Below are 24,057 nucleotides of genomic sequence, written 5' to 3'. Positions count from 1 at the left end.
AGTGTACTTTTAAAAAAATGTAAGAATCAATTAAGTAGGCAAGCAAGATTCATTAAGCAGCTCCTCTGAGTTAATACTGGGGATATAAAGATGGGAAATCAAGCTTTCAAAGAATTTTCTACAGCAGATTTTATCAACAGTTACAAAAATGAATAAAAATTGCAAAAAATTCTGGTGTACATTCAGTGATTTTTTTTTTTTTGGGGGGGGGCACATCAAAATGGCCTTTGAGTTTCTTCTCCAACAACTCATTCCCTGTCGAACTGTGGAAACAAAAATGATAAGGTGGGAGTTTTTAACCAGGGATCCATGGACCCCTAAGGAATCTGCATGAATAAATTTCAGGAGCTCTGTTAATATTATTGGGAGAAAAATTACATTTTTATTTTCACTTATATCTAATTGAAATTTAGTACTTCAACTATGAATGTAAGCAACAAACATTACCCTGAGAAAAGATTCATAGGCTTTATACAAATGCCCAAAATGTCCATAACATAAAAAATTAAGATCCCTTATAGAAAAGCTTTTTTTTCTTCTTTTGAAAATTGAAAAATAGGGGGCAGTTAGGTGGCGCAGTGGATAGAGCACCAGCCTTGAATTCAGGAGGACCTGAGTTCAAATCTGATCTCAGACACTTAACACTTCCTAGCTGTGTGACCCTGGGCAAGTCACTTAACCCCCAGCCTCCCCCCCCAAAAAAAAAAAAAATTGAAAAATAATGTTATGACAAGCGTCTTTTTCTGAAGCTTTTGTTCTTGTTTAAGTGGAAAAACTATATCAATGTTAAGGAGGCAAAATGCTACCATGAAGCCCTTAATTTCATTTTTATCACAGAACTAATCAGTCTTTCTTTTTTTTTGGATAACTGATGACTCAGTTCATGTAAGAACCTAGGTTTCATGAAATTAAGATCAGAGTGGTGTAACCATACTAAAAGTACGAATGTCTTTGGTTAAATCTAATTAAAAACAATATCTCATGCTTAGATTGAATGATTAAAGGACATTTCTCCAAAGGTCAAGTGACATCAGCATTACGATTGCTCAGTCCAAATAAATCCAGTAACTAACAACTTGAACTTTGTACCATTGTCATCTTGCTATGATGTCTTATCTTTTGTTTAATTATTATGATAATAATTACTATGATGGATAATTCTTGTGTAATGACAAATTCCAAATAGCATAGGAAACTTTGCTAGTTTGGTTCTTCCTCAAGAATATTCTTATAATAATAAATAAGTCTCCAGCAAATACTGGATAAAAATTGCAGAGTACAGAGCTTTTAATCTACTCTAATAATAAAGTAGAAGAAAAAGTAGAGTATAATCATTCTTTTCAGTGATTACCTTATTACTATTATTTCTTTGTCTAGCACTGGAATTTTATTGGTGCCACAAATATCCTGGAAAGAAAATGTTCCATTTATGCCAATCAGCTAACTGCTTTATAAATGCATAAAGTTGCACTCTTAAAGAAAGGTTATCTCTAGACTTACTGTTCTAAGATATATCAGAAGCAGAACTTATGCCCTGGTCTGATTCCTAAGACCAGCTTTTTCTTCAGCTTTCTCATTACCCTGTGTTTAGGGTATTATCTAAATCCTGGAAGCAGTTCAACTCAGCTTTCTATCACTAAATTCATAATTTGTTTCAGGCAACAGCTGATATACTGCTTTTTACAAGATACCTATTTTCACTAAAATGCTATTGTCCTTCTTTGCTATGCTGAATTTAATTCATTCTTATTGTGCATATAACTATTCTGCAAATTTGTAAAAGGCAGCACTGATACTGTAGGCAGAGAGCAACCCTTTATACACTCTAATTACATAAACTACGTGACTGGTTAAGTTACTTAACCTCTTAGTGGTTTAGGCAATTTTGTAAGACAATTAGGTGCAGAGAACTTTCCAACCACCATTGATGGAGAGAATTTCTTCACTCAGGAGGAATTCTTTATATAAATGAAAATACAGGTTCAGTCCCTATCTCCATTCCATATATACATGTCACTTCCCTTGACAAAATGTAAATTACTTGAGTGAATGTTATTTTGGTTTTTTTGGCTTAATAGTTTTTTGTTTTTTTTTTACTGAAGCAAGTGGGGTTAAGTGACTTGCCCAGGGTCACATAGCTAGGAAGTGCTAAGTGTCTTGAGACCAGATTTGAACTCAGGTCCTCCTGACTTCAGGGCTGGTGCACCACCTAGCTGCCTCTGGCATAGTAATCTTAATGCTTTCTGAATTATTAAATGATTTGCTGCTATAGTGCCATATTGTTTTGAATCTTAAAGCATCACAAATATATTTTGCATGTACTAGAAAAAGTAGGTGATAAGGCAATCACTTTGGAAACATATGACTGGAAAAGGAATTAGCTTAATTATTTAGCATGAATGGGGAATAACCTAAATGCTGCAAAAATATCTAGGGGAAGCCTTGAATAGTTTGAATATTTTCTTTGTGGAACATTGATGCAAGATTTAGGGGTTCTGGGTACTGGAGAGCCAATGCAGTGGTATTTATCTGACATCAATGGGAGAATATAAACAACAGGTTAAATTGAAATTAGTTGGAAACAGAGTGAATCAAATCATGAATATGTAAGCATAAGATATCTACTTCTAAGAGAAAGGAAAAAACCCCATGCTAAAACATGAACTGGGCATAATAGAACCCTGTTAATGTATGGCTATTGTATTATAATAAGAATAAATAAAAGAGGTGACCCATCTGAGTCTCATGTTTGAATGACATTTGGTCAGGAGGGCAAGAGGTGCATGATACTTAAAAATATCATGGAGAAAGAAATCAGATGTGACTCAATGACTATAAAACCTTATATAGAGAGGGAAAGTTAGAATACAGCTCTACATATAAAATAAGTATATTCTTTATAGATATTAACTTGGAAGTATTTAAGCTCAAAGTATTATTTAGATAAACCTGATTTTCCTTTAAATTATCCTATAACCATGGACTCATAATGAAAGAGAATAGTTAAGTAAACCATTACTTATTAGTTGAGTCAGGAAAAAAAAAGTGATAAAAGAAAAACTCACCTGTGGATTTGATTTTCTGGCTAGAATGAATAGTGCTGTCATCATGGTCTATTGGTTGACTAGACAAAGAGAAGATCCATATTTCAGCTACTTTAGCAGTGACTTCCTTGATGTTGCTACAAAGGTTCAGAACCTGGCCTCCTTCAGTTGGGTGCTGCATCACCTGTGTTTGTGTAATTCAGATGGTTGGTTGAAGTATATTTAAATATAAAAACTCAAAATGTCTTTAAATACATCTAGTTATATTCATTACATCTTTCAAGTATTTCAGTATATGACTTACTTTTTTTTTCCTTCTTAGGGCAAAGGATATCCAGTCAATGCCCAAACTGCAGTATAGAAGGAATTCTGATATTGAGAGATAGAAAAGCATTCTCTCTGAGCATTATTATCATTTGAAGATTTAAATGAGAGGGATATATAGTTTCACTTCAGTTATAAAGGAAATCCAAGACAGTGCAAGTTGAAAAAGGAGACCCAAGAGAAAGTGAAGAATAGAAAGGTGAGACCCTTCACATGTTCCTGTTTGCAGATGACATTGTGTCAAAGTCATCAAGCCTTGGAATATTTCAGATATCCACTATTTCTCAAGAGAATTTTGGCCTAAGTATCCGCAAAGTTTTAATTGAAGAAAGAATAAAAATTCCCCAAACTATGATATGCAATTAGATAACCTATAGAACTTTCCAAAGAGGAAGGATAACTCAGAGAGTCAAAATTAAGAAAGCAGACTGGACTGCCCAGGGAAAACTTCAAAGTAAGTCTAAGTCTCTTGTTTTTACAAGACTTTTTGGGGGGGGAGGGGGGAGGGAGATACTAATATTTTTCTAGTGATATTATATGGCTGATTCATGGGGTGGGCACAAATAGGCTACAGTACTTAAAATAATTAAATTAAATCAGTCCTCCCTGATGTCCCCAGGCTGAGAGGTCCAGAGGCCTCTAGCACTGCTGCTGATTCAGAGATCCTGCTTCACTGACATTAGGGCCAGGGCTGGAGCTGTTCTGGCATAGCATGCACTGGGACTGTTGTCACAGACCTTTTCTGCTGACCTTCTGAGTTGCCTTTATTAAGTGCTTACTACATACAAATAAAGCAATGTGATATGAGCTAGGACATGCAAAAAGAAGAGCTGAGGTAGTTTTTGTTCTCAAGGAGCACATCCATATCAGCACAGTCAGATAAAAAGGTATATTGTTTCTTAAAAGATACAATGCTAAAAGAGATTACAATGCATCTTTTTAAATTTCATTTACACTGATAAAATCATATCTGTTTCTGATGTTTAACCACTTGATGGTATCAAGGAGATTTGTGCTAATAGTTTTCTTTTTCAGGTCTTCATCGTCTCAAATTGCTAAGAAAACAGCAGAGATTGTTGCTTACTGGTAGAAGATAAGTAGTTAGTAGTGGCCCTTGAGATGGTTTTACTCCAAGAAAATGAGGAGAAAAAAAAAGAAAAAAGAAAATGAGGAAAAACCCATGATGAATTTATGGGAAGCAGGAATGAATTGAGCTCTATAAAATTGAAGGGAAAACTCATATCAATTATGTTCATAGAATCACTTTAGTACTGGTGTAATTGAGAACATCTTGTTATGATTAAACTATTCCAGAATGATGAAATGATTTCATGTCTATAGCAAATGCATTTCTAATTGTCATAGAAGAGTTACTAGAAGTAATTGTTTAATAAATGGACATTTACTGCAAGGGAGTAAAAAGGGGGAGTCTCAAGAAATTACAAACAATAAGGTTCTTGACCTATCTTGTTCAACATTTTAACCAACATTTTGTGATCAAAATAATTCAATAACTTAAATTTACAAAAAATGACTACCACTGACATTCAAAAATAAAGAAAAATGTCATCGTCAATGTTTATCAAACTATAATCAAATCAGTAAAAATATTAGTAATCACTTGCTTCACATGGGAGAAAAAAGCCCTCTCCTCAACATTTTTTGGGCAGATTCCCTCCTCCCAGCTCTCCATTGGTAGGTGGAGTTCCCATAGTTGTATGATGAGGAAATCGAGTAGTAACTGAATTATTTTACTCAGTGAACTTTTGTACCTCCTTTTTTACCTTCCAATTTTGCTTTTCTTCATTAGCTTTTTGCATTCCCATTTGAACCACTCTCAATTCTTTTTCTAATTTTTCCTCTATCTGGATTTTCAAAATCCCTTTTGAGTTTTTCTGTGGCCTGAGTCCAATGCTTATTTTCCTTGGAGGCTTTGGATGAAGGAGCTTTAACTTTGTTATCATCTTCTGAGTGTATGTTTTAATCTTTTTTGTCACCATAATAACTAGCAATGGTCAGAAACTTCTTTTGTTTTCTAGTCATTTTCCTAGCCTTTTAACTCTTTATTAAAATTAGACTGTTTCCAGGGTGGAGGGTGCACTGTCCTTAGCTTCAGGGGTTTTGTGTAACTGTTTTCAGAGATTATTTTAGGAACTTGATCACAGCATTCTTTTCTGCCCTAGAGCTTTTAGGAGTGTCCCCAGCCTATAGTAGCTGTTAAGTTGTAAGTAATGTGGTGAATCAACAGTTCAGCTTTGCTGATCCCATGGTCCAGTGTTGGAGCCAAGGATGCTTTGGTATGGCCTATACTGGGACTGCACACCGGACTTCCACCCTCTTGCCAATATCTCTCTCTCTGTTGACCTTCTAAGTTCTCCATCATGTCCCCAGGCCAAGAGGTCCAGAAGCTTCTAGCATCATTGCTGATTCAGAGATCCTGCTTTGCTGTCATTGGGGCCAGGGCCAGGGTGGGGGCTGGGGCTGAGCTGGTGTAGCTTGCACTGGCACTGCTGTAACAGACCTTTTCTGCTGACCTTCTGAGTTGCCTTCAGCTGGAAAGTGTTTTATTCCATCTTTTTGGATGTTCTCTAAATTTTTTTACATTTACTAATTAAAAGAATTTGGAGTGGTTTGGGGAAGAGGTTGGGCAAATTCCTACCTTTACTCCACCATCTTGGCTTCATCTCCTAGTAGTAACTCTGGATGTCATTCAGGTGGTTATTAAAATTCATAATTAGTTGTTAAACATTTACTAAGTGCTTATTTACTGGAGGTACATAGGAAGGCAAAAGACATTCTTGCTTTCAAAGAGTTTACAGTTTTAATAGGGGAGACAAAATGGAAACAGAAAACTAAGAACATAAAGGACAAACTGGAGATCATTACAGAGGAAAGGCATTGCCATTAAGGGGCGGGGACGATTTTTATAGAAGGGATTTTAGATAGGACTGATTCATAATGGTTTTGTGGGACCTGCTCTCTAAATAAATAACCAGATTCTTTGGATTATTCTGGAACATTATTGTGAACAATTGTTAATTATCACTGTAAGAAAAGAAAACAATAGTATATATCTCTGTGCCTCAATTTGATTTCATAATGTTCTTATTTGGTAGAATCTGTGCACTTATCTCAATTGCTAGTGCTCACCTTGCCAAACTACCTTGTATACTGTGTGTATTTATTAATGATATTCATGCTTTCTAAAACAAAGGACTACTCAATTCACCCATGACCACCTCCACTCAATAAACTCCAGTGTCTATTACCTTCAGGATCAAATATAAAACTCTCTATTTGTTGTTCAAAGCTTTTTATAACCTAGCCCCACCCTCTATCTTTCCAATATATTAAACTTATCTTTATCTCCCCATTCCACATATTGTTACATCCAGTGATTCTAGCCTTTTTGCCATTTCTCGAACAAGATACTCTTATTTCTCAACTCTGGGCATTTTCAGTGAATGTTTCTCATGATATGCTCTTTTTCCTCATGTCCGTCTATCTCTTAGCTTCCTTCAAATTCCCAGTAAAAAAGTACCTTCTATAGGAAGCCTTTCTCTTTCCTTCTCAATTCTAGTGCCTTTCTTCTGTTATTTCTAATTTATTCTCATACATCTTGCTTGAATATATTAGTTTGCAAATTTTCTTCCTCATTAGAGTGTGAGCTCTTTGAGAGCAGAGTCTGTCTTTTCCCTTTCCACATTCTCCCAGTCCTTAGTAGACTGGCTGACACATAGCCACTTAGTAAATAGTAAAATTTTATTGACCAGAATTCAGAGTAGACCAACTACTTATTTTTTCTCCCATACATATTTATTGCATTTTTTCATTCTTTATACTTCAATCCTAGCATCTAACAGTGCCTGGCACAGAGTAGATACTTAATAGTAATTTGGTGATTGACCATCATATACTTTGTATTGTCCACTTAGATGAGAAGAATAAGTTCTGCAATTCTAGAAGTCATCTTTTTGGTGACATGTTTGGTTACATGACATTTTAAAAATGTTTTCCAGCTTGATAACCGGTGATTATATATATATAATTTCTATCCATGTATCACTGAAGCAATTAAAGGATATCTATAGCATAGGGATCATAGCCGGGATGCCATTGCAAAACAGTTTACAAAAAAGGATATTAAGTGGTTTCAAGCCAAATGGACAAATAGAAAATTAAATAGGTAGAAATTGATATTTTGTATGATGAAATAAGCATAATTAAATATAAGTAAATGCAAAATACATTTAATAATTTGTTTATGCTTAAAACTAAGTTTACATGTACTAATTCCCTATACATGCCCCTCCTCCAGAACACATGATAATGATTAAAAAAGAAATGAGTAATTATTAATAAAAAGTCAAGGAATTGAAAAATTTTAAGCTGGAAGATATTTTATTAGTCATCTAATCCAACTCATCCTAAAATGGAATATATGCCATTAGAGAACTGACAAGTGTTCATCTAAGCTTTTGTTTGAAAACCTCCAGTGAGTGACAAAAATCACTTTTCAACAGCTCTCATGGTTAGGACATTTCTCCTGACTTAGGCCTTTGCACATTCTATTCATTGCTTCTTGTTTTGCTATCTGGGGTCCAAAAGAATAAACCTAATCTGTGTTCCACATGAGAATCTGTCAAATACTTCAATCTTATTTCTTAACCCTTCTCCATAAGTTAAATACTCATAGTTCCTTTAATTGATATTCATTAATTTATCACCTTGGCTGTCATCCTCTAGACATTCTTCCTTTTAAAAATGAATAAAGTATTTATTAAGCACTTAGTTTATGCCAAGCACTGAGTGCGCTATGTGATGGGGATACAAAAAGACAGTTCTTGCTCTTGAGGTCATATTCTAATCAGATAATAAGAGATAATACAAATAAAAAAGGATTCAGCTGGAGTGCTGATGGAAAAACCCAATGGACTTTAACATGCAGCAGCAAGATCCAATGCCCTTCAGTCCCCTGAACAGTGCCATCTGAGCTGTCATTGCATGTCTAGCATCCAACCTTCTATAAAAAGCCACTATCTGTCCTCCTTTGCCTTCCTTGTGATATTATATTAAATTTCCTGAATGTATACACTTGTGTTTTGGACATATTTGTTTGCTTTTGTCTTTCTTAGATTGTGAGTTCACTGAAAGCAAAGATTGATGAGTTTTTCTTTTAGTCTTTCTTTGTATTTCTAGTGCTTACAATGGTGCTTAAATACAGTAGCTTCTTAATAAATGCCTGTTTACTAAATGACTGCCTTTATGATAACAGAGAATAACAAACTTCAGTTTCCTTATAAGAGTATAGTGACACAATTATGTTCTTTAAAATTACTGTCTTCCTACATTATTTAAATTTCCTCCTTTCCATCTTTGAGAATAAATTCTTATGATAAGGAATTATTTGGAAAAAAAAAAGGGAAAAAATCCCCAAACTGATCAACAGAAAAAATTTGAAATCATATGAAATGCTACATCTCTGTATAAATTCCCTATCCCCAACATATAAACCACAGCAAGAGGAGAGAAGTAGGGGGCAGCTAGGTGGCGCAGTGGATAGAGCACCAGCCTTGAATTCAGGAGGACTGGAGTTCAAATCTGGTTTCAGACACTTAACACTCCCTAGCTGTGTGACCCTGGGCGAGTCACTTAACCCCAGCCTGGGGGGGGGGGGGGAAGAGTAGAGAAGTGTGTTCTTATTAGTCTTCTTTGAGAATGTTGCTGTTTTGTCATTGCTTTTCTTTATGATTACATTGTTGTAATTATTATGTAGATTATTTTCCTAGTTCTGCTTCTTCATTATGAAAATGTTCATGTGTTATACTTATTTTAGTCATATGTTATTTCTTACAGCACAGTGATGTTCTGTAGCATTCGCCTTCATTTTTTCAGTATCTAGGGATAAGATCATTTAGGCTAGATAAGATAAAATTTATCAAGCGTAGCTAGGAACTTCATTAATATCTCCTTACTCATATCAACTCCATGTTTTTATCATTCTTTATTCTGTTATTTTTATTGTCGTGGTCAATCTCTTTGGCAGAGAAGTAACATAAGAAACTTTCCCTTTTTTTTGTTGTCACCTACCCCATCCATCCCACGCCTCCTTTTCCTTCTTTTTCCTTAAAAAAAAAAAAAAAAAAAATTGTCTTCATTTTTAGCTTCCCACTTTAGCTTTAACTCATTCTGAGCTTCACTCACTGCCAGACACTATTTTTTGGTGGGAGAATGCCATGTTTTATATTTCTCCATTATTAACTGCTTCCATCTTTAAAACAGAGGTTTAAAAGATGTCTAAGCTGCTTGAGTTGCATGTGCATCGACACTGGTCTTTCAAACAATTCTTATATTTCCTGCTTTATAGGAACTGCCTTCCTTTGTGTCCTAAGAATTTCATCTTGAGAATTCCCCATGGCTCCTGTAGAACTCTTAGCCTTACCTCTACTTCTTCTGAACCCTTGGAAAATTGCATTCCCAAAGTGTAGAGTATATGTCAAATCTATGTCCACATTTCCTCTTTTCTATTAGATACTTTTCTAAGGAACTGCTATTCCCACTATAATGTTCCCCATGATTTTCACTCCAATTCAGTTCCAATCATGAGAATAAGGTCTAGACGAGGATCTTGCATTATTGATTCCTCTATTCTTTGAAGGATGAAATAAAACAAAAAGTTGTTAGCTCTTCTGCTTATGATATAGAAAGAGCTTTACTAGATATATGATGTTCTCTATCATTATTGTAATAATTTGATCATTCTCCTATTTTTTTCCCAAAGTTTTTTACCTGAATGTTCTCTTTCATGTTTTCTACTCCTGGTTTTCATATTTATGTGCAGGAGAATACTTCAAAAAATACGTTAACTCAAATTATTTGTGTTGCAAATGATGTTCTAAGAGCTATGGGAAAACAAACAGAAGTCTTATATATTATACTTCAGTAGTGTCTTACTAAAGTCTTAAAGTCAACTAAAAACACAAGAAAATTTCACTTTATCTTAAAGGTTTTATGCCATGCTTCCAATCAAACTATCATCCCATATTCCTTCTCCCCTTCACTGCTAACCTCTGTAAAAGACACTTTTGTACTGCTCCTACCCATTTATTCCTCCAGCCCTTGAAGCCACATTTCTGACTCCACTGGTCCACTAAAAACTGTTCTTTCTCAGCTGCTAAATCCAATGGTAGCTTCTCAAATTTCTCAACTTCTCTGCATCTTATGAAACAGCTCACTGACTCTTTCCTTGTCTTTCTGGAAATTATTCTTTTTTCACCTCTTGGATTGGTTCATCATCCATCCACCTCATAAATGTGGATGATCTTCAAAAGATATTGTCCTAAAATCACTTGAGACATTACTACCTAGACAAACTTCTGGTACCTTAAAACAGATTATATTTGTGATCTTCCTCCTCATATTTGTTCTCCTTGCCAGAAGAAGGTAGAATATGAGCTGAGCTAGAAGAATTTTTTAACAGTGGAGATGAGAACTCAATTTAGGCATGAGAAACAGTAATATTTCTCCATTTCTTTTTAAATTTTTTTTTATTTTCAAAATACATGCAAAGATAACTTTCACTATTTTCCCTTGCAAAACCTTGTGCTCCAAATTTTTCTCCCTTCCTTCCCTCCATCCCCTCCCCTCGATAGCAAGTATTCTAATATAAACATGTGCAATTTTTCTATACATATTTCCACATTTATCAAGATGCACAACAAAAAGGAGAAAAAAAAGTGACAAAGTTAAAAAAAAAAAAAAGCAAGCAAGCAAATAACAACAACAAAAAAGTAAAAATACTATATTGTGATCCCACATTCAGTCCCCCAGTTCTTTCTGTCTGATCAGATGGATCTCTCTATCACAAGGTTATTGGAAATTAATAGCTCCATTTCTTAGGTTTCTATTTTCTGCCTAGTATAACAAGCTTTCCAACTACTGTCAATATATTACCTACATAATCTCTCTCATATCCATTCCTTTTCTACACTCAACCAACATTACCTATTTCAGACCTTCATCATTTTCCCCCATAAGATAAATATTTATGACAGATTCTTAAATTCTTATGACCCAGTATCATCTCTAATTTATTCTTTGCACAGCTTCTGAGATAACTTTCTAATGTCCTGGTTTGTTCACATTGCCCCCCTCCACAATGCCTTATAGTGGCTCTTTCCTTAGGTAAGCATTTGAAGCCCCCCACAATCTGGCTCTAATTCCCAGATCTATTTTACATAATCTACATTTGAGCCAAAGATAAGGTTGCCTATCATGAATATACTCCCTTTTGATTTCAATTAAAATTCTATTTTATTTTCAAAATGTAACATGAGGGCCACCTCCTTAGTGATACCTATCAAGGAATCAAGGAATACCTTCCTTGATACCCCAGCTAAAGGCAGTCTATCCTTTCTCAAGTTTTCTTAAGGGACCTTTCCTTTGCCCTTATCACACCATACTTTGTATTACATTTATTGCTGCTATGCCTCTTTATAACAGACATAAAAACAAGTATTTATCATAATAATATGGTTGTTGTTTACATAAATTTTTAATAAAAGCTACTTGTAACTTCCAATGAAGGAATTTCTAATAATATAGTAATTAGCCTATACATAACAATAATAGGTTTAAATTTGGTATATCATCCATGTGTATGCTACTTGAAGGCAGAAATTATATATATTTCCAAAGCATAGCTGCGTGTCTTGAACACAGTAGATACTTGATAAACATTTGAAGTGAAATACTGTGATGACTTCTGACATCCTAGTAACAACTTTCTTCTCTTCTCAATTTTTTAATGTAATCTAAGATGTTTGCTTTTACATTAAATGGCACCCAGATAGTAGATAATGAAACAGGCTCTAATGTACATATCTGAATTTACAATTATTCATTTTCCAGTTGTTAAATTTTTAAGAACCTACCTCAGCCATGTTGATGGATCCCACTGCCAAAGTTTTGTAGCCCAAAATAGTTCGGTTTTTGTATCGCTTCCTTCTCTGCAGCATAATCTGAAGTTTGTTGCCTTCTCTTTTCAAGAAATGAGGATACTGTGCAATACAATTCAACAGTTTAAATTTCCACACTTCTGTTATTATTTAACTTTATAAAGTTTATAATAATCTATTCCCCAAAATAGATCAAGGCCTTTCATTGTATGGAAAGGGAGAGTAAATAAACCCCAAGACAATGAGTATCTGAAAGTATCTTAGCAAATAGGAACTTAAATGTTTTAATCACTGAGATTAAGTGATTAAAGATTTAGAAATTAAATATTTCTATAAATATCACATTTAAAAATGGGAACAAGCATGAGTAATATGGACCATTATACTTAGTGCAATGAAATTCAGAGATGGTTCTAGCAAATTATGGTTTTATGTTTCATTTGCTAATTTCCCCTTCATTCTACTCCTTTACTAACAGAGAAAAAAGGAATTACAAAAAGCCTATAGCTCCTATTAGGGGTAATTTACAATTCTATCTTCCATATTGAAAGATATTCTTGGCTTATTGGAAATATATATTTTATCATTTAAAAAATGGCTTAATGTCAAATAGGATGTATGTAAAATAGTCACCTGTGTAACAGAGTCAATGATATTCATTAACATACATCAAAATATTGTCCTTATATTTCTATAAGTTTCACTTTGTTCACTTTTATTTTTAATAATCCAATTTTTGTGAATGCAATTTTTATGTATGCAAGTGAAAATTTAATGCTTCCTAAAAATAGCTTGTTGCCACATACCTACATCAAATGGTCCTTTTGTCACTTAGTTATGCAAATACATATTTTAGCATATTCATAGATATTGCTATATTGTATTATATTCATATGTATTACATCCATACAGTGTATAACAATGACAGTGTATTATATCTGCATATCCATTAAATAATTCTGTATTTAAACACCTTAAAAATTATCTTTCTAAAATTAAAAAATGAAAATATAAACTGAAAACAACTACAGGCTGACAGATTCTATATATATTTTAGCATATTTGGCATATATATTCTATATAAATTGTAAATTTTTTATGAAATGAAAATGATATATAGAATGATCAACCTTACCTATTCCAAGATCAGTAAATAATACACTGTAAAGGTAGACATGACAAAGCTAGTTTTTTGATGACAAAAAAAAAAAGCTGACAATTTTAACTTCTCAGAAAAAGAAAAATCTTATAAAGCCAGATTTGTAGTAACATTTGTTAAAAAACATTAAAATAAAAAATTACAGTAGCTAAGTAGCATAGTGAATGGCATTTTGGGCATGGACTCAGGAAGATCTGAGTTGAAAGCCTGCCTCAGATTAACTGTGTGACCCTGGGCAAGTCATTTAACCTCTGGTTGCCTCACAAATGTAATCAATTCCTGGGAGATGGGGAAGAAGGAAATAAATAGCCATTAAGTACAAAAACAAAACAAAACAAAAAAAATCAACAACAACAAAACAGGCTGATTTGGTAAGAATAATATTTTTTAACAGTCTAGATTAATGGTTACTGTGATTCTTTAAATTTCACCAAAATTTTCACCAAAAAGTTGCTATAAACTCATGTAATTAAACTTAAAATTATGGAATCACAAACCTCATAGACAGTTTTAGTTTGTGTCTATATTTTTGAACATGAATTTCTCACATGAGCAGAACAAAGGGTTTTTTCACTCTTAATGAGCAGAGGTATAAATTAGTCTAAACATATGCTCTCTGATAACAAGCTATAAGACTATCCCTATATTTATACATTAATCCCAGGATCACAGAGATAACAACATGAACTGATTGAAGAAATATACTTCAGAAATATTATGTATACTCTGACGTAACCACTTCACACTTTTCAGATTGTCTAAGATGACAGGAAAAGATAATGATATATGTTGGAGGATATATGGGAAAACTGGGACACTAATGCGTTGTTGATGGAGTTGTGAACTGAACCAATCATTTTAGAGAGTAATTTGGAACTATGCCCAAAAATCTATCAAAGTCTGCATACTCTTTGATTCAGCAGTATCTCTACTGGGTCTATATCCCAAAGAAATCATTAAAGAGGGAAAAGGACTCACATGGAAAAATGTATGTAGCAGCCCTTTTTGTTGTGGCAAGGTACTGGAAATTGGGTAGACACTCCTCAGTTGGGGAATGGCTGAATAAGTTATAAGTATATGAATACAATGAAGTATCATTCTTCTATAAGAAATGGTGAGCAGGCTGACTTCAGAAAAGTTGTCAAGACTTAAATGAACTGATGCCGAGTGAAGCAAGCAGAACCAAGAGAACATCATACATAGCAACAACAAAATTATATGATGATCAACTGTGATGGACTTGATTCATTTCAATAATAAGGTGATTCAAGGCAATTCCAATAGTCTTGTGATGGAAAATGGCACGGGCATCTAGAGAAAAAACTATGGATACTGAATGTTGATCTAGGCATAATGTTTTCACCTTGTTTACTTGTTTCTTTCTTGTGTTTTTTTTTCCCTTTTGACCTGATTTTTTCTTGCACAACATGACAAATATGGAAATACTTTAAAAGAAGTGCACATATGTTTAACTTATATCACATTGCTTGTTGTCTTGGGGAGAAGGGACCCCTCCCCACTGTGTAGTGACATCTCTTCTCAATGATAAACCTTTTTGTTATCTGCCAGGATTTCTCTAAGACTTTTATCACTTTGTCACTCGAAAGTCAGTCGTCTTAGCAAAAGCTGGCTTCTGTAGTGCCAACAATAAACTTCCTTTTGCCAGTCTAATATTATTTTAGGTCCATGAATTCTTTCACATTGGACCTGTGCCGACCGAGGAGGAGTTTCCTCAACACTCTGTACTGCTACTAGCAGCATCATTTGCTTCCCTGACCTCATCATTTGGTTCCCTGACTAGGAATCGAACTCAGGCCAAGTATTTATGATACTCTCCCAGGATCCTGACCTGAGAAAAAACTGCAAAATGCTATGGGCAAATCTTCTTTTAAAATCCTTGCTGGTTATATAGATAAAACAGTTCAAAAGCAGGGACTGAATGTTCTTGACAACCAGACCTTATCTTCCCTCCTTGGACTCTTCAACATTGGATTTTTCATCCCTGATCCACAGGCTCCATCCCCACTTTCCTAATTCCTAACATCTGAGCCAGGTTCAGGGACTGCCTCCAAATAAAGTAACTGGAGCCAGTGGTGATGTAGGACACCACCCCATGACATCACCCAACCCAAATCAGTATTTTTCTTACCTGATCCTATTCTCAGACTATACTTGTCAGGGAACCCCATTTTAGCACCCCTACAACTTTTTTGTATTTTCTTCATCAACTGAGTGCAAGTCTTTGCTAAAAGAAATTATGCCCAATCCATGTTTTACAGAGTATCTCCAGAGTAAATGCTTTTCCCCACACTTCATGACTGTCCTCTTACTACATTCCAAGGATGAGGTGCTCTCCTTTTAAGTACTCTTTCTCTCTCGCACTTCCTGCCTTACCTTGTGGGGGTACTACAAATGGGGAATAACTGGCCAAATTACAGGCTGAAGGCTATATCAAGAGGATTGTCTCCAATTGGAAAACCCCTCAACCAGTCATTTTTTTCTTATCAAATGCCTAGCGCTTTCCAATGATACTGTCTCTAACGCTGTATACCCACCTACAACTTCTCTCTAGATCTTCCTAGATCAAATCCCTGTGTCTCTGACCCCCCAGAATCCTAAAATCCTCCTTAAATAGGATTCTGTGGGTGTGGAAGGATATGGCTTTCTAAGTTCCCTCTAGATAGGAGATCCAAGTGGTTCCTTCCTTCCTCCCCCAAATGAGAGAGTGCTCTCACATGGCTTGGGGAGATCTGAGCAACTCACCAGTCAGGAGATGCTTGGATCCCTGAATACAGTTAGGACCCCACTTTAAGAACATTTTTTTTCTTTTCCTTTCCTTCCTTTCCTGACTACAGCAGGACTGAGGGAAGGAAGAGAAAAGAGAACCCTAAAATTTTAAAGAGAAGTCCTTGTGGAGAAACAAATCACTACCATTTTGTCCCTAGGCAGCATCTGGAAAAAGCACATACCTGTTTCTCTCAAAACAGTTCATTGCCACTTTAAAAAACTTTGTGACCCAGGAAACTATTTTAAAGTTGTGTGCATTTAAACTGAAAATCTGATTCTAAATTACATGAAACTAAAATAATTTAATTGGTGCATGCTAAAATGGTGAACTTGACAGTTTGGGCATAAGATTTTATAAGTATTACTACTAGAAATTTAAAACTATATTTAAACAAAGTTCTCAATGGTAACTGATTCAATCCAACAAGGCCACATGTCTATGAAATTTATTTAAAATGTTATGATACTTTCTAAATTATATATTGTGCAATTTGTAAAAATTGTATGAGCTATGTTTTAAAATTCTATCAGTCCTATAAAACTGCAAACTCAGTATTTCTACTGCGTCTATAGTTCACAGAGATCACAAAAGAAGGAAAAGGACCTACATATGCAAAAAATATTTGTAGCAGCCATTTTTGTGGTGACAAGGAACTAGAAATTGAGTGGATGCCTATCAGTTGGGGAATGGCTCAATAAATTACGGTATATGAATGTAAAGGAATATTACTGTTCCATAAGAAATGAGCAGACTCATTTCATAAAAGCCTGGAAAAACACGAACTGATGCTGACTGAAGCAAGCAGAATCAAGAGAACATTGTACAAATTAACAAGATTATGTGATAATCAACTGTGATGGACTTGCTTCTTTTCAATAATGAGATTATTCAAAGCAATTCCAACAGACTTGTGATGGAAAGTGCCATTCACAGCTGGAGAGAGCACTAAGAAGACTGAATGTGGATCAAAGCACAGTATTTTTACCTTTCTTTTGTAGTTTGATTTTTTTCTCTCATGTTTTTTCCCTTTTGAGCTATTTTTTTTTTTATTGCTCAATGAAAAATATGGAAATATATTTAGAAGAATTTCAAGTTTAATCTATATCAGATTACTTGCTGTCTTGGGAAGTGGGAATAAAGGAGGAAAGGGAGAAAAATTTGTGATTTTGTGAAGATGAATGTTGAAAACTATTTTTGCATGTATTTGAAGAAAAATCATTAAAATTTAAATAAAATTTAAAAATAGAAAAAAAAATTTAGTTAGCCCTGCTGGACATGTGCTGTAAGTTTTGTGACGGTTTACCCCAAATTATTTAGCTACTGCCTCTGTTCTGAATTTTAAGATCATCTTATTTTCTCCCTTAAACAAAGAAATTTACTAAAAGGGATCTGTGAACTCCGCACTGGTCAAGTTAGGTCTACAGAATGAAGTTACATAATTGAAGTTGTAGTTGTAGAATTTTCTAAATTATATAAAAAGTCTGAAAATGTTTTAAAAAGCAATTGGTAAGACTAATAGCTTCATTATAGAAAAGGAAAGAGTATTATTCTCTCTCTATGCCCACTCTTTTCCTGACTGCGAGGATAGGTGAATAGGATGCACCAGGCTTAGTCCTTCCTCCTGTAGAAAAACCTCAAATAAACCATTCTCATTAGTAAGATTAATCAGCCCTAGAAAAAGAGCTTGATATGGGAGATCTAATTCCCATATAAGGAAGAAAATACAGATGAAATTATTTTGAAATCTCTTGATCTTTACATTGCTTCTATTATTTAAGGAGATAGCGTTTGTTTACATGGTTAAAAACTGAATATTTGCTTTGTTTTTCAAGTCTAGTTGTTTTAAAGTAATGTCATTTGTGTAATGTTGCAAAGGTTCTATTGCTTAGCAATGCTACAAACTTCTGAGATAAATTAGACATTTTAATTTCTGGTTAACTTCAAGTTCTCTGAAAATATTTATTTTAAAATCCATCACTCCTACTATGGTTTCCATCTCCTTTCAGCAAACCATCCTGTTATTATTTAACATGTATTTAGTATATATCCATTATTTAACCAACATGATGTATAGCATCCTTAAATTCCTAATGTAAGATTTAAACCTGATACTATTGGTTGTTTTGCTAGCAAAACATTATTTTTTCTTTGTCTTGCACATTCTGCTGTTCCTGTCAAAAGAAAGTATGGCATAAGAAAGCCCATAACAGTCCTGAGATAGTTTAGGATATGTACAATGATTTATAGCTGCTATCTTTGTTTTTTCTTCTTCCTCTTCCTCTTCTTTCTTCTTTTCCTCTTCTTCTTCTGTAAAGATCTGAAGCCTCTGACATGGGACTTAGCTATTTGAGAGAAAATTTCTTGGGACCATAACTGATATTTCTTTTGAGACAGAATTCAGGAGTGGATGATGAACATTAAGTTAGTAAAACCGGGGGGCGGAGCCAAGATGGCGGAGAAGAAACACACGACTCTGTGAACGTCCTCACTCCCTCACAACCAATTAGATAAATCAGCCTCAGAAAAAGCCCTGGATTGATAGAAACCACAAGGACTGGAAGCACGACTTACCAGCTGAAGAGAATCTGGAGTTTCAACAGAAAAGGTCAGTTCCCAGGGGAGGAAGAAGAGAGGCCAGCACAGACGGCTGGGTGCTAGCATACTGCGCCGATCGCGCTGGGAAGGGCTCTGGGATCAGAGAAGCCACTGAGGTAAAGGAATCTGGCACAGGCTGTTAGCTCTTCTCTGCTTATTATTTAGCAGTTCAGAAGAGAAAGCTAAAATACCTTAAAAATTCAGATAGATTAGATTTTCCAGGACCCTGGGGTGACTCAGCAGATCTCGGCACCAGGGGGCGTGGCCTCAGCTACCTCCTGAGAATAGTTAAGAGATTGACAAGTGGGTGGATACGGCCCAAGGCAACACACACTGCCTAGTTTAGCTGGAGGGAGTGAAACTCAGCTCCAGGAAGAGAAGCGGAACCTTTGAACTAGGGACCGCAGTTTCTGGCAGACACTTCCAGTTTGAGCGCAGGGGCTTTTCACGTCACCTGCTGCAGACATCCACGCCCCACCGGGACACATAGGCTAGACTTTGAGTCGCCTTTACTGTTCAATCTCAACCTCAGGGAAGCCGCTAAAACACAGCGCCCTCGGGGCACAGCAGTGCTAATCACCTCTGAGGCACTTCCAGGGAGGGGGTGGGGAACTCTCTCCCAGAGCTCTCTCTTAGCTTAGGCACTAGAACGGCTGCATCCATCTGGTCTGGGAGGAAGCTGGTAAAGAAGTAAATAAATAATTTCCTACCCCAGGGACAGACCCCAAAAGATTTTTAAAATATGAACAAAAAAGCCAGAAAAACCATAGATTCCTTCTATACAGAGAAAGAGCGGGTATCCAACCCCAAGGAAGTTAACAGCAAAGAATCAGCAGATAACAACCTAAAGGGGAATGATTCCTGCCCCCCATCACATAACTCTCTCCTTGAAGAGACTATTAAAAAATTAAAGGAGTTTGAAGAAAAATGGGGAAAGGAAAGGGAAGCTATGATAGAGAATAACAACGTCCTGAAATTGGAGTTGGAAAAAATGAAGAATTCACAGGAGAGGCAGGGAAACAAAATTTGTGAATTAGAAAAGGTTAAAAAATCACAGGAAAGTAGGATTTCTGAATTGGAAAAGATAAAAAAGTCTCAAGAAAATAGAATTTCTGAATTGGAAAAAGAAAATAATTCTCAAAAAAAAATTAGGGAAATGGAAAAAAATTCAATAGAGCAAAATAATTCATTTAAAAACGAAATTGGGCATTTACAAAAAGAACTAAAAACTGTGAAAGAAGAAAATAACTCCTTAAAAGTCAGGATGGAACAAATAGAAATGAATGATTCACAGAGAACCCAAGAATCAGTCAAACAAAACAAAAAAAAATGAGAAGCTGGAGAACAACGTCAAATACTTACTGGGAAAATCTATAGACCTGGAAAATAGATCTAGGAGAGATAATCTGCGGATCATTGGACTTCCAGAAAACTATGACCAAAAAAAGAGCCTAGATTCTATTTTACAGGAAATTATCAAAGAGAACTGTCCAGAGATAATAGAAACAGAAGGGAAAGTAGATGTCGAAAGAATTCATCGAACTCCTTCTGAAATAGACCCTAAAAAAAGAACACCACAGAATATTGTGGCTAAGCTGCAGAATTACCACACAAATGAGAAAATCCTGCAAGCAGCTAGAAAAAAAACAATTTAAATACCAAGGGGCCACAATAAGGGTCACCCAAGATCTGGCTGCCTCCACATTAAAAGATAGAAGGGCCTGGAACCTGATATTCCGTAAGGCAAAAGATCAAGGACTGCAACCAAGAATGAACTACCCAGATAAGTTTAGCATCTTTTTCCATGGAAGAAGATGGTCATGCAATGAAATAGAGGAATTCTATAGGTTTCTAAGAAAAAAACCAGACTTAAACAAAAAATTTGATCTACATCCACAAGACTGAAGAGAAACAGAAAAAGGTACACAGAACCCTTGAGAACTGTAACTGTGTTGTGGGTATATAAAAAGTACTCAAGGATAATTTGATTTTACTGATATAAAAGAAAAAAAGGGGAGTGTAGTAAAGGGAAGGAGGTCGTTTCAGAAAAAGGGGAAGGAATGATAAAAAGAGGGAAACTACATCCCAAGAAGAGGCATAGAAAATACACCATATCTGAGGGAACTTAGTGAGGGGGAGAATCATTGTGTGAATCTTACTCTCATCAGGAGAGGCTCAAAGAGTAAATAATTAACATATTTGTTTTTCAGAGAATTTTCTCTCACCTCATTAAAAGGGGGGAGAGGAAAAGGGAAAAGGAAAAGGAGAATAAGTGAAGGGACTTGGAGGGAGGGGGGAGGGATACTAAAAAAAAAAGGGAGGGTTGCGCGTCACAAGGGGGGTTTGTAAATTAAATATCGGGGAGGGGGATCAGGGGGGTCAAGGGAAAAAGCATAATCTGGGGATAATATGATGGCAGGAAATACAGAATTAGTAATTTTAACTGTAAATGTAAATGGGATGAACAATCCCATCAAACGGAGACGGATAGCAGATTGGATCAAAAAGCAGAACCCTACAATATGTTGTCTACAGGAAACACACTTAAAGCAGGGAGATACATACAGAGTAAAGGTAAAAGGTTTGAACAGAGCCTATTATTGCTTCAGGTAAAGCCAAAAAAGCAGGGGTAGCTATCCTTATCTCAGATCAAGCAAAAGCAGAAGTAGATCTCCTTAAAAAAGATAAGGAAGGAAACTATATCCTGCTGAAAGGTAGCATAAATAATGAAGCCATATCAATACTAAACATATATGCACCAAGTGGTATAGCATCTAACTTTCTAAAGGAAAAGTTAAGAGAATTGCAAGAAGAAATAGACAGTAAAACTATAATAGTGGGAGATCTCAACCTTGCACTCTCAGATTTAGACAAATCAAACCACAAAGCAAACAAGAAAGAAATTTAAAAAGTAAATAGAACATTAGAAAAACTAGGTATGATAGACCTTTGGAGAAAACTGAATGGCAATAGAAAGGAATATACTTTCTTCTCAGCAGTTCATGGATCCTATACAAAAATTAGGACATAAAGATCTCAAAATTAAATGTAGGAAGGCAGAAATAATAAATGCCTTCGTCTCAGATCACAATGCAATAAAAGCTACATTCAGTAAAAAGTTAGGGGTAAATAGACCAAAAAGTAATTGGAAACTGAATAATCTCATCTTAAAGAATGACTGGGTGAAAGAGCAAATTATAGAAACAATTAATAATTTCACCCAAGATAATGACAATGATGAGACATCATACCAAAATCTTTGGGATGCAGCTAAAGCAGTAATAAGGGGAAATTTTATATCTTTAGAGGCTTATTTGAAGAAAATAGAGAAAGAGAAGATTAACGAATTGGGCTTACAACTTAAAAAGCTAGAAAAAGACCAAATTATAAACCCCCAACCAAAAATTAAACTTGAAATACAAAAATTAAAAGGAGAAATCAATAATATTGAAAGTAAAAAAACTATTGAATTAATAAATAAAACCAAGAGTTGGTTTTATGAAAAAGCCAATAAAATAGATAAACCTTTGGTAAATTTGATCAGAAAAAAGAAAGAGGAAAATCAAATTGATAGTCTTACAAATGAAAAGGGGGATCTTTCCACCAATGAAGAGGAAATTAGAGAAATAATAAGGAGTTACTTTGCCCAACTTTATGCCAATAAATTTGATAACTTAAGTGAAATGGATGACTTCCTCCAAAAATATAGGCTCCCTAGATTAACAGAGGAGGAGATAAATTGCTTAAATAGTCCCATTTCAGAAAAAGAAATAGAACAAGCTATTAATCAACTCCCCAGGAAAAAATCCCCAGGACCAGATGGATTCACATGTGAATTCTACCAAACATTTAAAGAACAATTAGCCCCAATGTTATATAAATTATTTGAAAAAATAGGGGATGAAGGAGTCCTACCAAACTCCTTTTATGACACAGACATGGTATTGATACCTAAACCAGGTAGATCGAAAACTGAGAAAGAAAATTATAGACCAATCTCCTTAATGAATATTGATGCTAAAATCTTAAATAAGATATTAGCAAAAAGACTTCAGAAAATCATCTCCAGGATAATACACTATGATCAAGTAGGATTTATTCCAGGAATGCAGGGCTGGTTTAATATTAGGAAAACTATTAATATAATTGACCATATTAATAATCATATTAATAAGAACCATATGATCATCTCAATAGATGCAGAAAAAGCATTTGACAAAATCCAACATCCATTCCTACTAAAAACTCTTGAAAGTATAGGAATAAATGGACTATTCCTTAGAATAATCAGGAGCATATATTTAAGATCTTCAGTAAGCATAATATGCAATAGAAATAAACTGCAACCTTTCCCAGTAAGATCAGGAGTGAAACAAGGTTGCCCACTATCACCATTACTATTCAATATAGTACTAGAAACGCTAGCCTCGGCAATAAGAGCCGAGAAAGAGATTCAAGGAATTAGAGTAGGAAATGAGGAAATTAAACTATCACTTTTTGCAGATGACATGATGGTATACTTAGAGAACCCCAAAGACTCTGCTAAAAAGCTACTAGAAATAATTCAGAATTTTAGCTAAGTTACAGGATACAAAATAAATCCACATAAATCCTCGGCATTTTTATATATCACTAACAAAATGCAACAGCAAGAGATACAAAGAGAAATTCCATTCCAAACAAATGTTGAGAGTATAAAGTATTTGGGAATCCATCTACCAAAGAATAGGCAGGAATTATATGAGAAAAATTACAAAACACTTGCCACAAAAATAAAATCAGATTTAAATAATTGGAAAGACATTCAGTGCTCTTGGATAGGCCGAGCGAATATAATAAAGATGACAATACTCCCCAAACTAATCTCTTTATTTAGTGCTATATCAAGTAGACTCCCAAGGAACTATTTTAATGACCTAGAAAAAATAACAACAAAATTCATATGGAAGAATAAAAGGTCGAGAATTGCAAGGGAACTAATGAAAAAAAAGTCAGAGGAAGGTGGTCTAGGTGTACCTGATCTAAAGCTATATTATATAGCAGCAGTCACCAAAACCATTTGGTATTGGCTAAGAAATAGACCGGTAGATCAGTGGAACAGATTAGATACAAAGGACAAAAAAGGGTACATCTATAGCAATCTAATCTTTGACAAACCCAAAGATACCAACATTAGGGATAAAAATTCAT

The 24,057-nt window shown here is 34.9% G+C and overlaps 1 protein-coding gene across 9 annotated transcripts in view; it reads right to left on the bottom strand.

Annotated features, from left to right (window-relative positions):
* LOC141556459 (metastasis-associated protein MTA1) overlaps positions 1 to 24,057 on the bottom strand; it is a 610,678-nt gene that overhangs the window by 478,638 nt on the left and 107,983 nt on the right. For all 9 annotated transcript variants that reach the window (XM_074290610.1, XM_074290601.1, XM_074290609.1 and 6 more), the window contains 2 exons: positions 12,302 to 12,427; positions 3,066 to 3,228 (listed from right to left, as the gene is read on the bottom strand). In XM_074290610.1, the coding sequence (XP_074146711.1) occupies positions 3,066 to 3,228; positions 12,302 to 12,427 (289 nt within the window). The remainder of the gene's footprint in view (positions 1 to 3,065; positions 3,229 to 12,301; positions 12,428 to 24,057) is intronic.

Source organism: Sminthopsis crassicaudata, chromosome 2, assembly GCF_048593235.1.
Source record: "Sminthopsis crassicaudata isolate SCR6 chromosome 2, ASM4859323v1, whole genome shotgun sequence".
In the NCBI taxonomy this organism is placed as follows: Eukaryota; Metazoa; Chordata; class Mammalia; order Dasyuromorphia; family Dasyuridae; genus Sminthopsis; species Sminthopsis crassicaudata.
Note: the sequence above shows the minus strand (reverse complement) of the source record. Positions and strands in the feature narration are given on the sequence as shown.